We start from the raw sequence: 17,430 nt of genomic DNA on the forward strand, positions 1-17,430 counted from the left end.
TAAAAGCGGCAATCATCCAAAAAGGAAATTCCGGCAAGGGTACATTTTCACGTGTAGATAGGCATATTTGCATTCAGAACCCAAGGTGAATATAGAACAGCCTAAGTTGAGCATCACTCCAATCCCATCTTTAAAAACAAGAAACTCGCGGGATCAATGCGAAAACCCTCAAGAAATATAGCTAGTATCAACCCAATCCTCATAATCACTCCCAAGAATACTCTCAATACTAACAGCAGCACTCAGCGTCTCCGCAAAAGAAGCCCTCGTCCCCTCAGCCCCATCACCAGAATTATCATACTCCCCAAAAAGCACATCCTCAGTATTGGGCTCACTACTGCTCCACTCAACCCACCCCGCGGAATTAATAACATCACTCAGCACTGTATTCTGAAAAACAACCCTCGCATACTCACTCCATGGCCGTCCAAGATAATAAGTCCCCTCACTGACATCCTCACCCGACACAGCCTCAACAGTACTCTCATTAATAACAAAGTACCCCTCATCTGAAGAAGAAGGTCTCCCCTGCGCAGTAATAGTACCGTAGCTATACTTCTCAAGACCAATGACACACTTATCAAACCATGCGTTTCCTGTCTGGCCGAAGATGAAATCGATAGCGCCGGAGATGTAGCAGGAGCCGTAGACTTGGTAGCCTGTTTCGGCGAGGACGGTGTCTTGGAAGCCTGTGAAGGAACAGGCGTAGTATCCCTGTTCGGTGTTGTAGGCGCTTAGGGCTAGTGCTTGGGAGCCCTCGCCGTAGGTGTTTGCCACGTTGATGTTGTAGATGCTTGATTTTGCGGCGTAGTTGCGGAGGGTGCCGGATTCGTCGTCGTTGCCTGCTTCTGTTGCGCTTACACCGGCTGTTATGGTTACGGTATTGGAGGAGTAGGTGGTGTCACTGAAGATTGTTAGTTGTGGCCTTTGGCCTTTCTTTCGATTAGATGGATTAATGAGATTCCTACTCCTCTGTTTGGCCGTAGATAATCAACTCTCCGGATAGTTCGGGGATATACACTTGTTCCTCGTAAGTACCCTCTTCAATGAAGATGGTCTGCGTATCTGTGGTGGAGGTATCAAGCGCTGAGATAGCATCACTAATGGTACTATAGTCGCCGCCAGACTTTGCGACAACAATTGAGCCACTAGGAGCGCTGGTGCGACTGGCTGCTAGCACGGATGCTGCGAAGGAGAAAAGTGCAAAAGCCTTCATCATAATGTTGGCAATATGAAGAAGAAGATGGGGATTATGAGTGTGAAGACAACTTGAATTATTTCTCGCAGAGACATGACCTTTATACATGCATCTTCCCTTAGTCTAGCCCCACAATATTGTCGTGACGTCCCATCTTTTCCTCCTTCATACCGGAGGAAAGGACCAGAAAGCTAGAATAGAATAGATTATCGCTGTCACACACTCAAAGGTCCACGCGGCACAAGTGCCAATATAGCAGTTCATCCGCACCGAATCCACCATTCAGCTACCAGAGAAACCACTAGTTATCCTGAAACACTCACAAAAAACATTTAAGCTTTCTGCAGCTTCAATTTTATTCACTTTATTCCACGAAGGCTTAGCCGGTGTCCGGCACTGAGTGGAATTTCATCTAATCGGAAACAATTGCGAAGAGAAAATGTTGACGGGTTAACTTCGGTGGAAAAACAAAATAAGCCCTACGGGGCGTAATCGTCCGGGGTGTGCTGCTCTTTCTGTGTCTGCGGATACGATCTTCCACCAGTGAGGTTCGAAATGGGTGGGGACTGAAGGGTGTCCTGTTATCTCGGAGAGTAGCCGGGTATGGTAGTGGGTCCGCGCGCTATGGTGAGTTAGGGGGTTTGGGTTTCTCATATACCAAACAGATTAATTTATTGGTGTTACATGATGAATTTGATCTTATTCGGGGTTATTTATGGTGGAGTGATGCTATGTTGGTACGTATGCGCTAAGCTCAAATGTGGTATCCTTCTTCACCGATATTTTTGAACCTCCGTAACAGGAACTTCTGGAAGTCAACTGCGGAATAAATAGAGAATTGAGATCATTCTGGACCCGGTAGTAGTCAGGTTTTGCGGCTCGAATGGAACACTAGGCAATCCATAAGCTTCTTATTCGTCACGTACATCGACCTGTTTCCGAAGTCGACAGCCCTAGTTTCACCTTGACAAGTTCGCTTGTGGTAAATTATATATTGATTGTATGTAAGATTGGACTGGACTTTGATCGATCAAGACATCGAGTGAAACCGACGAGCCTGCGTATATCTGTATCAACTTGAAGAAATCTCACCAGGCATTGTATTGTGAGAGGCGATATCTGCAATACATATCATGCATGCATTGAAAGAACTGAAATGCAGTCTTGGAAATCATCGAAAAATCATCGTACACTGAAGCAAGGCACCGAAGCAATGAGAGAGAAAATAAAGCAATCGCTGTATGTTGAGTGAATCCGAAACCAAACTCCAGTCCGGTCCGTTTAATGCCAAACCAACTTAACCACCTAGTCACTTCCATCAAACACCGCACTTTGGCATCTAGAGCTTGAACTTCCGTCCGTTCCTATTCCCCTTATCCTTATTCCCACAATCTGGTCTTCATCGAATTGAGGCGGATCAGAAAATTGTTCCGGAAAACTATATCCCTCTCCTCCCTCCGAGTGAATATCGTATCTCTTACCAGCTGCTTCAAGCATCCCCGCCTCTTCTAGAACCTTTAACCACTGTGCCCGAAAATCCTTGCTTACAAGCGGTTCATTCAATGGTTGTGGATTTGGACGCTTATTTAGCATCATCTGGTTGATTAGAAAGTTCTCGCGTGGGGGCGGGTGCCACGTATGATCAGATGTGCGTGGCCGAACATGCGCGTAGGAGGGATGTTTCTCGGAGACTTTAGCAGGGATAGTTTTGGAACGTGGTCGTCTCCGTTCCTCTGGGTTAGGAATGCGGCGTGCGCCTGGAAGGTCTCCGGTATCGACATTCAAATTTACTACTGTCTCATATGAACTGTGGTCCTGGGTTTCAGCATTTGGGTTGCGGATTTCCTGCATGTTAAGGTCGAGACTAACCGTTTCTATTCCTTGGGGCAGGATGGGGTCTTGTTTATCTGGAATATCGATATCGAGCAACGTAGGTGCTAACTGGGGAGGAGTCTTCGAGGAAAGTTTCTTGCTGAGCATTATAGGTGTTGTGGATGTGATAGTGAGATCGGACCAGCTCGTGGCGGCACTAGCCTGATGGCTTTTGCTTTCGGCTACTGTCTGGGGATCAAGTGGGGCGGATAGATCATCGTCTTCGTCTACGTCGAACATGGGCTCGGGTGAGTCTCTTGGTGGGGTTTCGATGGGTCGGTCTCGTGGTGAGACTGCAGATGCAGGTTTGGAGATTGAAGACTGTGAGGACTTGCGACGATTGAAGACTGGACGACGTTTGCCTCCACGGGTGGCGCGGCCTGTTGTGAAATGAGTTGCTTTCTTTGCTGGCTGGCGAGTCGTGGAGAAGTCGTCCTTTGGCGCAATCTCTATCACGCTCGGAGTTGGTGGGTTAGAAGGGCTAGTTGTGATGTTTTCACCGCTGGGATGCTCGAGGAGCAGGCGGGTGGTTTTTTGCGGAGTTGGGGCTGTGTTAGGCTTTTTTAGGATCGGATGGAGACCACCTGAGCCCGGGGTGCAATTTGGAGGGACTGATTTGGATTCCATGTATTTCTGGGAGTCGGAGGTGGGCACTGCCCGGGGAGAGGTAGCCTTTGAGGATGGGGATCCAAGCTGTGGGAATAGTTTCAGAGATGAGTATGTCCTTGAAGCAGAAGATTAAGCAGAACATAGACCGTGTGCAAAGAGATACTCACCGTATCGGGTTTGTTTGGCGGTGATAAAGGAAGGGGCTCTGATGCCATAATGCGCGAGACTAGACCGTCCAGATACTTGATATTGGTGCGCTCCAGCAGATCATCGCTACTCCAAATTCGCCAAAAGAGATATTCCAGTCTGCGATCCATCTCCTTATTGCTAGCTTGTCTGGATATGAAAAATGCTGTTTGCGCGAAATGGTCAGCCTGTTGATCACGACAAAAGCTCATCATGGTTCTTGTTCTGAGTACCTTGCCAGAAGCCTTTGATCATCGTCCTATCAACCCTCTGTTCTCCCATTATTTCGCTGGGACTGGGTACCTGAGTGATAGTCACCAGACTTTCTGATATCTTTTGCGCCATGTTGATGAGATATAGAGGACGACACTCTTGAAGCTGAGTCTAAAAATCCGGGGTATGGTATACGTTCTTTAGACCAAAGCACCACAAGTTCAGGTGCAGAAGAGACAAAGAAATCGCATAATCGGAGGATTCTCAGCGAAAGATCAAATCAACTGATGACTCAAGAAAGATGACGGAGATCGAAAACGCGAATAAGCTGTGAAATAGACAGTGAAATATCGAGTGCCGTAACTCGTGTTCGTCGCAATCAAATAAGCAAGCACAAGGTCGAATGTCGGCGGTCAAAGCTGCACCGTACTAATTAACCACTGACCGTGTAATTCACTTATGCAAAGAGGTACACGGTAAAAAAGCCCCGCGTACCAGGCAAGATGAACTGGGAAGAAAGTGAGACTCAGAAGGCAAAAATAAAAATTCCCTCTTTCCTTGACAGCAGCCTGAGGCAGATAGCGCGATAGTGCGATAGCGGGGGAATTCCGACCACAAGAAACATGGATGGGCCTGGCCCTCTTTTACCCTTTTGCCTCTCAGATACCAGGGATTAACAGGGTGAGAGTTTGGACCTTCAAGTGCTGGAAGAAAAGAAAACTTGCAGGAGGGAGCTCCCTTCCCTCCAGAACATTCACGGAGATCTTCTCCGGATAATCAACGTGTCTCCAGCATACAACCACTGTTCAAAGCCAGGATCGCCGTGTGGAGCACAACCCAACTGGACACCAATAATGTACTGTACCCCCCCCACTATTTGATCCACGAGGTGGTGGCGGAGTTCGTTTTTCTTTCTCTTTCTCTTTCTCTTCTCCGTCGAACACGGTGTTTGACACGATTTAACACGATCGCAGTATGAAGGTTTCAATTGGTGACTGTTCGGAGTGTCGGAACGGCCCGGGATTGGCCGCTATATAAGACCAGAAGAGAACAGAACAGAAGAAGCCTGAGCTAACTTGGACTGGAATTGCTTAGGAGTATTCTAGCTTTGTTTGACTCTCTACTGTACAGGCTACGTGACAAATAACCCCACTGAACCGACAAGATCTCCATATCATCACATTCCAATCAGTCTATTCCGGACTCCGTTATCCCTTTGCCACTCTGGAGGTATGGGGTAACCCAGATTTCGGGGAAGATCTTAAAGCACTAGTGGAAGTGGGAGAAAAGGATCGTCCTCTCTCCTATCATAAAACGGGCCTAAATTACTACTCTTGAATATGAACTTGGTCCTTCTGGTTCTCCTGGTTCTCCCCGACACCCCACAATTCACCACTGGTACACCGTCTACTAGTATGAACAAACAAATGTATCTTCTCGATAATTCAATGTAAAACGGTCCTGCTCCGTACATATCTCCAGAAAGGAGGCACATTAGTGGATCCTTGTCGTTGGAATGCTTGACTCTCCACGTCAGCTCGTTTGCTCAGCTGCATTCATTTCATCTCCGAAAATTCCCCCTTGATCCCCCCGCATAGACCTCCACACCGACCCACAACTTTGGTCCTCAATGCGGAGACAGCGGGAGGCTGAACCAGGGTTCATGGGCCTCATGATCTGGGTGAGTTTGAATTTTGTAATTGATGTCGCAGAGATGTTCAGAATGACTCCATGACTTTGAGAAATCAGAGTTTTACTGTCAATTCAAGTGCTTTATTGTATGTACAGCACTGTGGATTGATTGGGTGGAATCTTTACCCCTGTCTAAGAACCCCTTTCTACTTAATTGAGCTTCGGTTTACACTAGCGCTCTAAATACATGTAAATCCCTGGTCAAGGTAATCCTGGCATATTTGCTGGAATACCTTGATGGAATACTGGATGCGACCTGAAGTTCATTCATAGTTTAGTAATATTCTAGATGCCCCATCAAGTCACAGTATAACCCCCATCCACCCGAAGTTCAGCACCAGTAACATACTTCGACGCATCACTAAGTAAAAAGGTCACAGCTCCCATCAAATCCTCCGGCACCCCCATCTTCCCAACAGGAATCAACGAAATCCACTTCTCCTTAAGTTGGGGATTCTCATCAAGAATCTTCCGAGTCCTAAACCAAATATAGTAAGAATTAGCACTCATTCAGCTTTAAAAACTTCAAGTTCAGAACAACATCCAAGGTTAAAGTAGGTGAACATACAAAGCCGTCAACATGTACCCCGGACTAATACAATTAACCCGTATCCCATACCCAGCCCACTCAACAGCCAAAGAAGCAGCCAAATGCCTCACAGCAGCCTTCGAAGCATTATACGGCGCCTGAGGCTGCGGCACATTAACAATAGCACCGGACATAGAGCCAATCATCACAATACTCCCTGGTGCCTTCCGCTCCATGAGATGCTTAGCAACACCGGTAGCGAAAAGGTATGTGCCGTCTACATTGACGCCCCAGAGTTTCTTCATGCGATCGAATGGGTAACTTATTGCGTCGAAGTTCTCGGTGAATCCGGCTGATGTGACGAGGTTGTCGATTCGGGTGTGTTTTGTGAGGATTTCGGAGAGAGCGGTGTTTACCGAGGAGGGGTCTGAGACGTCGGCGTAGTGGGCTGTTATGTTTGGCATTCTAATTTGTTAGTCTATCGTACTAAGAGGAATTAAAATCGAGAAAGTATAAAGGAAAGGAGTGAAATACTGTTCAATCCCCGGATTCTCTTTGCAAAACTGCTCAATTAACTTCTCTGCTTGTTCCTTCGCTTCGGTCCCTGTATCAGTATAGTGTCAGCATTGGTATATATCCACATCCACATGTGCATGTCCACACTGAGATAAAACATACTATTCAAATCAACAATGGCCAAATCAGACCCCGACGCAACAAGTCCCTGCGCCATAACAAGGCCTAACCCCCTCGCCCCACCAGTAACAAGACTAACTTTATTCTCGAGCGAAAACGAAGCCAGTGTGCGCTTGAAATGCATTCCTCCGCGTCCCTGTACGACTGGCTGTGCGGGCATTTCGCTATCGCTTGGATATGAAATTTGGACATTTTCATCTGTGCGTGCGAAGCGGCCTTCGTTGGCTGAGGCTGAGGCGTCCTTGGGTGCCCTTGTGGTTGCTGCTAGGTGGGGATCATCATAGTTATCGTTGTTGTTGTTTTCGCGGCTGGTGAGGATTGAAGTGGAGGATAGGTTTCGTGAAAGATGTGTGGATTGGAGGGGAGTTCTGAGATATTGTGATTGTAGGCGGGCGAGGGCCCTCAATGAAGAAAGAGGGACCGTGATGTTCATTGTGGATTTGATGTGTAGAGCTTGGTGAGAGTGATACTTTGAGGTGTGAGGTGTGAGGTGTGAGATGCGGGGTTGCGGGGAATAGATGTATAAGCATATAAGCATCTGGATATCGACCCTTCAGAGGTAATTGAGTTCAGGTGATCTACCTAAAAGCTTCCGATAGCTTATAATCCCTGCAAACCTCAAAGGCTCTTGTGGGATTGCATGTCGACATGCAACAAATACGATATCGAGTATCAATAAATTGCTATTTTGGTTTCTATACTTAAGACTATATTAAAATCAGCCTCATTTCCCCAAATAGTGTATTTAAATCCGAAGATAAGCAAGAAGTTTTGAAGCTGTGAAGGGACATGGCTTTTTTCCTCCTTTCTCTTTTTCTCTTTTTACACCTACTAAGCATCCATGCATGTGGAGAGTCGGTTGAAAGCAGAGATCTTGATTTTCTGAATGATTGCAGCAAGCTCAGTATTGGATCTCTCTTTGAAAATCTTCCTTCAAGTCCAGATGAACTACTTTGTCCCCATCCATTTCATATTCAACCCCGAGCATAACGTTGAGAATGATAACTTGTACCCGATCCCTGCCGGGCGAAGCCAAATCCATCCAGGCCAGTTCTTAGCTTGCAGGACCACAAAAGATCTTGTTCCTCGTCAGTTAGCGCATCAAATTTGGCGAAACACTCTCGTCGCAATGAGATACTTTGGCATTGGAGGTCAAGAATCTTCTCTTCGATCTCGCGTCAAAGGCAGGCTGGCACAATGGGTATATTGGGTAAATTGCTCAATCTTTCCCCCTCGGCGCGTAGTTCGGTATGGACGGGTAAAGTCGCGTGTAGTGACCAGATGTGTCAAAAAGAATATTCAGCTCCTCGTGAACGAGAGGTGACGACCAGCGCTCCTAGCCAATAAGGCACTGAGATACCTTAGAACGTACGCTAAAGCGTAGATTTGCAAGGAAATGTACATTTATACAGCCGTGAACAGCACTGCTATGGCCTGAGGGAGTGCGGGGATAGCTACTATATCGCGGTGAGCTGCCGAGATCTCCTCCCACGAACCTGACTCTGGGGTATCCAGAGTAGTGCCATCGGCCTTGACGGCTACAAACCAGGGAAGGATTGCCTGGCGGATAGCTGTGGCTGGGCCAATCGAGCCATGTGGGATCATAGGTAGTGACAGACGTAAGTCGCCTGCAGCACAGACTTCCTTCTCCCAGTCAGTATTATACTTGCGTACGTAGTCCGCAGCCCACATCCATGGCTGAATCCCCTGGACAAACCCATCAGTATGGTTGCGATTGTCGGTATTAGTTGCATCCTGGGCAAGGTCCTCCCACCATGATCTTAGCTTGCTCAGATCATGCATACCTGGCAAGATTTCAGTACAATACTCTAGGTTGTCATCCTTAAAGGATACAGAGCCTTGAAGAATGTTTGCACCACGACCAGTTTGCAGCAGATCCCAAATTTTGACATCAATATGTCGAAAAAATGTCTTCTCATCAGGCATAGTCTGTTTTGTATAGTATGGAAACGACCGTGGAGGTGATGCGGTGGCGAGGGAGGGAGAGAAAGGAACTTGAAAGGATACGGCAAACAACATATAAATAGTAGTAGTAGGTCCATGGGTGCCTACAGATTTGAAAGGGTCAAGTGCGCCATACCCTATGTTTTCCAGCGACAGGTTACGGGCTTTGTGGTTGGTGTTGCTGCCAAAATATTTTGAAAAATAAAATTAAGTATCAATACAGTGAATCTTTTGATACTACGAGCAAAAGAACTCGAATCTGATAGTTCAAACGTTAGCGTTTCACGTTCATCAACCTCGGAATAATCTTGGAAATATACTACCTAACTTGAAGTGGAAAAGTTTCTGACGCAAGCTGCAATCGAACCTTAGTATTACTACTACTAGGTATGATGTTATGACGGGGTAATCCGGCCGGCCACTCTGGTAAAAACGCTTGGTGCCTTCAAATGCTCCATGGCTATTTTCAATGTAGAAGGCGGCAGAAGTGTATCCTGGACCCCTTACCAATATATAGTATGCATGTGTAGTATATATAATAAAATCATGATATAGTCAATCAGAAACAGAGGGAAACTAAATACTATAGTTGAACACTATTAGAAACTTGAAACTTAGAAAGCAGCCAATCAATCAATGTAAGCAACTAAATTGTATCAAGTAGAAATGTAGATTCTAAACCACAAAATGACAAACAAGTAGAAAGATGATTAGAAAGACGATTGGAAAGATAAGTAGAGAAATAGATAATTCACATTATACTAGTAATTTCATATAAAAATAAAGAACGGTCATGATTTAAAGATGATATATCTCAAGATAGTAGGATTAAAGCTTACCCACCTGGGCATGGAGCTTGGCGGTACCACAGGACCAGCCATGAGACCTGGAGCCTTCCGACGTTTGAATGTTGTAGAAATTGATAGCATTTAAGTAGACCGCGGGGGCAAAGGCCTAACCTTGAGCATTGAAGTATGTAGAAGTTATTGCATCACAGATATCATGATTTTCTGCCTGCCGAAAACAGGCAAAATGGGGGTTTTCCCGATGACTGCTATTGGCCGCCATAGCTGGCCAGATTACCCCGTCGTAGATGTCCTGATTTCAATAAGACGACAAAGAATTGAAACTAGCAATTTGCAGATATGGTATTTCAAATATTTCCCTCCTTATTCACTACCTACTCTTCGGCAAATTCGACTAGAGGAGTCCCGCTCTTGCATTGATCCTAAAGGAGAACATTGTTAGCAAAAAAATCGCCCCGAGGACTGTGAAGAGTCTATTCCTAGACTTAGCCAAAAAGTAAAGAATCTGGTGACTTACTCCTTCTTTATGAACTATGCGAGCAATCTTTCCTTGTTGTGGACTACGAATAACCGTTTCCATCTTCATACTTTCAATAACAACCAAAGGCTGGTCCTTCTCAACCAAATCACCAGCCTGAACATCTACCCGCAGGATCTTGCAGGGCATCGGCGCAAGCACACTGTTGGCCACATCTTTCATTCCTAGGGCCTTTTCCATCCATTTGGCCCGAGGCACGGCTAGGCGGTATTGCACACCGCGCTGGAATGCAATGACGGTGTCCTCGTCTTGAACAACGGTTGTGTCTAGTCGGGTGTGTGGGAAGAAAGATGTCACGATATGCGAAACGGGGTCCATCCGGCTCTCCACTTGCTCGAAGACTCTTTCTCCTATTTCAACATTGAAGGTCTGATCTGCTATTTGTTGAACACGGACATGTAGAGTTTGGCCATCGCCGTTAGGTCCCGTCGATTCAATAAATGATAGTTGTCGCTGCATGTAACTTGAAGCGAATCCAATTGCGGACCCGGAAACCCCGCTAGATGGACGAGCAGCCGAGTGTGAGTCACGGTGTAGACAGGCAAGAGCAACCTGGGCCAGAACTTCGTCTTCGATAGGCTTTGGCGCAAATAACTCTTCGCGGTGCTTTTCAATATAACCTGTCTCGACTTCACCATCAATAAAGTCAGGACTGCGGCAGAGAGCCTTTAGGAACTCAATATTTGTCACGGGGCCAGCGACTTCGTACTGTTCCAGCGCCGCGCCGAGTTTGCGAATAGCTTCCTCGCGAGTTTTTCCGCGAACAATCAGCTTTGAAATCATTGGGTCGTAATGCGCGGAAACTTCGTCGCCTTCGACAAACCCAGCATCAATACGAACATCCTCCGTTGTAGCGGGTGTTCGCACATGAATCAAGCGTCCGGAATCGGGAATAAATCCCTGATTCGGGTTCTCGGCATAGATACGCGCCTCAATTCCATGTCCACTGCGAGCGATATTTTCCTCCACTTGCTCCTGTGTCAGCGGGAGAGGAGATCCCTCTGCAACCAAAATCTGCCAGTGAACCAAATCCTGACCTGTAACCATCTCAGTCACAGGATGCTCAACCTGCAGCCGAGTGTTCATCTCCATAAAGTAGAATTCGCCACTATCATTGTCAAAAATGAACTCCACAGTTCCCGCACCTTCATATCCGACGGCTAGAGCAGCGGATCTGGCTTTCGCCCAGAGGTCTTTCCGCGTGGTATCTGGTAGATGCGGTGCCGGTGACTCCTCAAGGATCTTCTGGTGTCTTCGCTGAATACTGCAATCTCGTTCTCCTAGTGCCACACAGTTTCCGTATTTATCTGCGAATACCTGGACTTCGATATGGCGGGGCGTTGTGATGTATTTCTCGATTAAGACATTATCGTCGCCGAACGAGTTCATTGCTTCTGATTTGGCTGACTCTAGTTGAGCCTGGAATTCCGCCTTTGAGCTGGCAATGCGCATTCCCTTGCCGCCACCTCCTTTGATGGCTTTGATTAGGACGGGGTATTTGATCTTATCGGCTTCGGTTTCGAGGAATTGAGGATCTTGATTATGTCCGTGGTAGCCGGGAACGCAGGGGACACCTGCTGCAAGCATGATTTCTTTGGAGCGACTAAATGAAATGGGTTAGCTAGCGCGCTAATTAAATGCAAAGTCGTGAGTGCGATCTACCTCTTGTCACCCATATCCTCGATTGCCTTCCATGGCGGACCAATAAACACAATTCCAGCTTCCGTGCATTTTCGGGCGAAGGCGGAATTCTCACTCAACTGAGACAAGGTTAGTTTTCGTGATACATGAATATGAAATGATCACAAAGCAGCTCTCTTGAGCTGAAATCAACTTACAAAGCCATATCCAGGATGTATCCCTCGGCAACCCTCTTTCTTCGCAATCTCAATAATCCGATCTCCATCCAAATAGGCCGACACAGAGCCGAGATTAAACGCAAAAGGCGAACTTAGCGCATGTTGCGACCGACTATCCGGATCCGTGTAAAGAGTTGTAACGCGAATTCCATGTTCCGCAGCAGTCTGTCCAACACGCCTGGCATAGAATTAGCTTTGGAACCAACGTGTAACTTGTCGGAGGAAATACGAAAGATCAAATAAGACTCACAATGCAATTTCTCCTCGATTCGCAATCAAAATTGAATCTAATGTCTTTTGTTTTGTGCTATTTGTGCCTGATACCGAGGACACTGTTCTGACCGTCCTGTGGGCCGCGGTCGGGGCTAGGCGGGGTGTGATGCGGAGAAGGGATGAAATGGTCATGTTTGGTGGTTTGTGCAGCGGATGAGATCGCTGCTAGACAGTGTTGCCCTAAATTATTGAATCTCAGTGCATAGTCGTGATTGAATCTGGAGGGAAAATGTTGAATGAATTAAAGGAAGGCGGACTTGTGCTTCTGTGATGCTCCGTCTGAGCTCCTGGTTGAGCCGACGCAAAGCGAGATTGCGGGGAAAGCCGAGGCTTATGTAAGGCATATTCAGGCCTAGTGGCTTATACCCAGGCAGAAAATAGGCATCAATGATACCGAATGCAGATAGATGAGAATGGTCGCTATATTCGATTGTGTAAGAGGTGCTGACAAGACCCCTAAGTCAATATCGGTATTGGTATCGGCCAACTGTGTGCAGAATTCTGAATCTGCGAATATCCATCTCACATAGGTGGAGTTTCGGGAATGGGATCGACAAACGGCATCAATTTAAAGTGATGCGCGCGCCATCCATCTTACTGACGTGTAAATCTTATCTCCGCTAAATAAAAAAAGATAATGCATTGCATAATTCAAGTTGCAGCATAAAAATTTAACAGATTAAGCATTTGACTCGGATATATGAAGCATGAATTCCACCAAACTCCACTTGAAAGGGATCCGAGTCCCTGAAGAAGAATCCGCTTTATTCTCAAACGGGCTCCCGTTACGCTGAGCAGTTCACGGAGATAGGATCTCTTCACCGGAGCTTCCGGGCATTCCGAATTTGTTTTCTATAAATGACGGAAAATATCACGACAATGAAGTGAATATCATAAACACGTTTGGATAGACTTGCCGAACGAACAAAACCTAGCCGCACCTACATCTACCATGGAAAAGATCGACACGCACTGCCATATTGTCCCGGAGGGTGGAGAAAATGGTGTGAGCAATTAGGAATATACTGATCCATATTTGTAGGCTTAGTCACCGGAAAGTCATATCGAGCTCATAGACAAGCTAGGGGTTAAACGATCCATTCTCAGCATCACTTCCCCAGGCACACATCTGAAGATCAACGATTTCGAGTTGACAAGGCAAGTTACACGCGAGACCAATGCCGAGATTGCTGAAATATGCAGCAGGTTTCCAGACCGGTTTGGTTGGTTTGCTTCGCTTCCATTGCCAGACGTGGAGGGCTCCCTGGAAGAAATTGATGCTGCTTTAAAACTTGGGGCTTCTGGGTTCGCTGTCATGACCAATGCCCAGGGTAACTATGGGAGATTCGAAATTTGATCCTGTGTTTCAAAAGCTCAACGATCACAATGCACTTGTCTTCATGCATCCGACTCAATGCTGTTCTTTGGATAACCCCGACGCAGACAAACCGTTGGCACAATTTCCAACGCCAATGATGGAACACTTTTTGGTTCAACTCGGGCTGTGCTGAATCTGCTAATTTCTGGTACTGCCACTAAATTTGAGAACCTTACCTTCATTGTATCTCACTGTGGTGTGACCCTGCCACCGCTCGTGGAACGGTTTGCCCGTTTCTCGACCATGTTGCTCCGATCTGGCGAGGGGCTCACCAGCGAGGGTATTAAAGAGTCTTTCGAACTCGCTTTTATTTTGATCTTGCGGGCATGCCATTTCCAGATCTGATTCATGGTTACCTGAGAATTGGTGATCCAGAAAGGTTGCTTTATGGCAGTGATTAGCCTTATACCCCTGGGTCAGTGGTGGAAAGTCTGGAAGTTCATTTGAAGGAAATTTGTGATGAGGCTCAAATCAAACGGATATTTTCCGAAAATGCAGTGGAATTAAAGCTACAAAGTCGCGATGTCGGAACAAATCTTACATATACAAGTATGAAGATGATCTGGCGTACTTGTCCGTCAATGCTGTTTATTCACAGGTTCTGAATCCACTAGTTATGAGGAGTAAGGCTTAGCATAGGAAGTGGCTCAAGTGGCGCTTTCTACCATCATTATTAAATACAGATTTGGGTCGTAGGATAATGGTCACCTAGAATGTCATGCATGTGAAGATACTCACATCGAATTTCTCGGACTTCCTTTCCTGCAAAAGGATTTTGTGGGGGCAGGCTAGCGGAATGCAACGATTAGTATACCACTTATGACCCAAAAGACCACGACACGGAATTTTGGCTTACTAGTAAGTAACGATGAAGCTTTCTACTGCAAGAGGAGGCCATGAAGCATGCAATTTCCAGAAACACTAAGATCGAAAGCCATGAAGACACGAGGTCAAAGCTATCCAAACTAATGTCAGGTGTTCTCAAATTGGGTGATATCCCTAAAGGTAGGGTAGCTTCAAATCAATCTCCCCTCTTTCCTACCCTCCTTCTGCTTCCTCCTTGAGGGGTTCCCAAATCACACGGGTGGGTCAACAGACACTAAGCAGATTATGCAGAAAGGGCGTCAAGCCCACAAAGGACATTGGATCATAGGAAGTGGCCGACTAGCATCTATTGAATGTCACTGTACGCACTATGAATTATGCGGAAATGAAACGAAGGAACCGAAAAGACAGAAGATCATCTCCCTCAAATGGGCTTATCTCCTGGCACAGTTCCTCCAGTTTACCACCATAATGTGCCATTCGCATGGACTTCCGCGGTACAGTATCATCCCATTAATTCCGGTTGGCTCAAGTACTACCCTCCCCTGGCATCGTTCACGCTCCTGATACAATTCAAACTCCTAGCGCATGCTACCTCGAGCGGAGATCTAGATGTTCAGGACAATGCTCAAGCCTTCCAATGCTTCAAACTATTGTCCGAGTTGGAGCATAAATAGAGCTCAATTCCTCATGTAAAACTTCTTTTTTGTTCATCGACATCGCCAACCGACGACAACACTCCTTCGACAACCTTCCCTTCTGTTCTTGACGAACAATACATTCCTTATTCAATTTAAAGATCTGTGATCTTTCAATCCTATCCTTACTATTCTATCTTCGGAAAAACTCGCTGTTTCTACAACATGCATTTCACTGCTCTTTTGACTTGTGTGGGTCTGCTTTCCACCGTTGTGTCTGCAGTTCCCCATAGACTCCGCAGACGTGCCACCACTGGCCAGAATGTTGTCTACTGGGGTCAGAATGGCGGCGGCACCATTGAGAACAATGATCTGTCCACCTATTGTAGCTCAACTGCTGGTATTGATATAGTTGTTCTTTCCTTCCTTTACGAGTATGGCAACGGAAACGAAATTGCATCCGGCATCATTGGCCAGTCTTGCAGTATCTCGACTAGCGGCGAGGGTTCGCAATGTGACGATCTTGCTGCTGCCATCACAACTTGCCAGAACAATGGTGTCAAGGTTATTCTTTCCCTTGGTGGGGCCGTTGGCGCATACTCCCTGTCCTCGCAGGAAGAGGCTGAAACGATCGGCCAAAACCTGTGGGATGCATATGGAAATGTCGGCAGTGGCACTGTTCCTCGACCCTTCGGTACCTCTTTCGTCAACGGCTGGGACTTCGATATTGAGGCGTCAAGTGGAAACCAGTACTACCAATACATGATCAGCACGCTCCGATCAAACTTTGCTTCTGACAGCGCCAACACCTATTACATTACAGGTGCTCCACAGTGCCCCATCCCGGAGCCTAATATGCAGCAGATCATCACCACTTCTCAATTTGATTATCTCTGGGTCCAGTTCTACAATAACCCTGGATGCTCTACCAACGGTGCTATCAACTACGATGACTGGGTCTCAAATGTCGCCGGAACCCCATCTGCTGATGCTAAGATCTTTATTGGTGTGCCTGCTGCCCCTGACGGCGCCACCGGCACAGCTAGCGGCGCGCAATACTACCTGGAGCCAACTGCACTTGCTACTTTGGTCGGAAAATACAGCTCGAACCCCGCCTTTGGTGGTATCATGATGTGGTCCGCCGGTTTCTCCGATTCGAACGTTAATAACGGATGCACTTATGCCCAGGAGGCTAAGAGCATTCTTACCACTGGCTCCGCCTGCTAATTTCCACAACCTGGAAACCATGGAATCAGTCTTTTCAACACTCTTTTATCTCGACCCCTGGTCTAGGGTCGCATTTTGGGATAGTTCTTTGGGGTTCTTCGCCCCACTCCATTCACTAGTTTCGTCACATTGTTGGTTGTTCAAGATTAGGGACGCTCGTTTTAGTCTCATGCATGAACTTTGATTGGCTCGTTTAAGTATATACGAGAACGATATTAACGTGAAATTTGCAATTCTATGCTTTTGACATATCTATTCTTCTCCACTATAAGTAAGAAATAAAGTGTTTCTCAAGTAATCTGCGTCGAGCAATAATATTTCCCCCGCTGTGTTAGCTCCGCGTGGTTCGAGAATACCGAAGGCCCCACATAGGTGATGCAAATCGTAGAATAATATCCCTTGGCATAACCCATTCATTGATCTTCAACAGAATGATTAGATGGAACGGGCTGAATGCAAAGATTTACAGGGCGAGGGCACCGGATCTTGATTGCTAAAGACACGGACCAATAGAGCCTGCCCAGGAGATATGCAAGTCACTGCCAGTATACAACGTAGCGCTCCTTCAGGAATGAATTTGGTTATGGATAGAATACCCGACTTTTACGACATGACGCGGGAGTGAATCCTACTGGAGGATCCGGGGCTAGGCGATTCAAACAAGATACGATCTAAGTCTTTATGCTCCGTGATTCGTTGGCCCTAGTCAGCCCAGGTAATCACCTGTGACCAGATTATATGGTCCTTCACAGTCTAGATCATGCTTTTCACTTGGTACCTGGCCTAGCGTATAGATGTCATTAATTGAGTAGCGAGTTCGGTCCTCCAGTTCGTAGATGGGTTAATATCAAGCCAAGTAGCGACTTGGCAAACCCCTGCCTCGTCACGAGTAGCTGTTGGTACATACAGCTTTACAAACATATTAT

The 17,430-nt window shown here is 46.5% G+C and overlaps 7 protein-coding genes across 7 annotated transcripts; 2 read left to right on the forward strand and 5 right to left on the reverse strand.

Moving 5' to 3' along the window:
- Positions 1-168: 168 nt before the first annotated feature.
- On the reverse strand, positions 169-1,219 carry N7478_011086 (uncharacterized protein; the record flags this gene model as incomplete). Its single annotated transcript, XM_056927300.1, has 2 exons — positions 169-904; positions 969-1,219. 2 exons carry the CDS (start codon positions 1,217-1,219, stop codon positions 169-171), a joined length of 987 nt encoding a protein of 328 aa, XP_056774348.1.
- A 1,284-nt stretch (positions 1,220-2,503) lies between these two features.
- Positions 2,504-4,210, reverse strand: N7478_011087 (uncharacterized protein; the record flags this gene model as incomplete). The annotated part of the gene is made up of 3 exons (XM_056927301.1): positions 2,504-3,763; positions 3,847-4,015; positions 4,065-4,210. The coding sequence occupies 3 exons, from the start codon at positions 4,208-4,210 to the stop codon at positions 2,504-2,506; spliced, it is 1,575 nt and encodes a 524-aa protein (XP_056774349.1).
- Positions 4,211-6,067: 1,857 nt separating this feature from the next.
- On the reverse strand, positions 6,068-7,428 carry N7478_011088 (uncharacterized protein; the record flags this gene model as incomplete). The annotated part of the gene is made up of 4 exons (XM_056927302.1): positions 6,068-6,248; positions 6,339-6,764; positions 6,834-6,903; positions 6,978-7,428. The coding sequence occupies 4 exons, from the start codon at positions 7,426-7,428 to the stop codon at positions 6,068-6,070; spliced, it is 1,128 nt and encodes a 375-aa protein (XP_056774350.1).
- A 971-nt stretch (positions 7,429-8,399) lies between these two features.
- On the reverse strand, positions 8,400-8,942 carry N7478_011089 (uncharacterized protein; the record flags this gene model as incomplete). Its single annotated transcript, XM_056927303.1, has 1 exon — positions 8,400-8,942. One exon carries the CDS (start codon positions 8,940-8,942, stop codon positions 8,400-8,402), a length of 543 nt encoding a protein of 180 aa, XP_056774351.1.
- Positions 8,943-10,140: 1,198 nt separating this feature from the next.
- On the reverse strand, positions 10,141-12,568 carry N7478_011090 (acetyl/propionyl/methylcrotonyl-CoA carboxylase subunit alpha; the record flags this gene model as incomplete). Its single annotated transcript, XM_056927304.1, has 5 exons — positions 10,141-10,188; positions 10,284-11,907; positions 11,967-12,064; positions 12,143-12,341; positions 12,414-12,568. 5 exons carry the CDS (start codon positions 12,566-12,568, stop codon positions 10,141-10,143), a joined length of 2,124 nt encoding a protein of 707 aa, XP_056774352.1.
- Positions 12,569-13,388: 820 nt separating this feature from the next.
- Positions 13,389-13,793, forward strand: N7478_011091 (amidohydrolase family protein; the record flags this gene model as incomplete). The annotated part of the gene is made up of 2 exons (XM_056927305.1): positions 13,389-13,442; positions 13,485-13,793. 2 exons carry the CDS (start codon positions 13,389-13,391, stop codon positions 13,791-13,793), a joined length of 363 nt encoding a protein of 120 aa, XP_056774353.1.
- Positions 13,794-15,502: 1,709 nt separating this feature from the next.
- Positions 15,503-16,504, forward strand: N7478_011092 (glycoside hydrolase family 18 protein; the record flags this gene model as incomplete). Its single annotated transcript, XM_056927306.1, has 1 exon — positions 15,503-16,504. One exon carries the CDS (start codon positions 15,503-15,505, stop codon positions 16,502-16,504), a length of 1,002 nt encoding a protein of 333 aa, XP_056774354.1.
- Between the last annotated feature and the right edge of the window lie 926 nt (positions 16,505-17,430).

This window comes from Penicillium angulare, assembly GCF_028827245.1.
Source record: "Penicillium angulare strain IBT 27051 chromosome Unknown utg000008l_segment0_segment0, whole genome shotgun sequence".
NCBI classification, from domain to species: domain Eukaryota; kingdom Fungi; phylum Ascomycota; class Eurotiomycetes; order Eurotiales; family Aspergillaceae; genus Penicillium; species Penicillium angulare.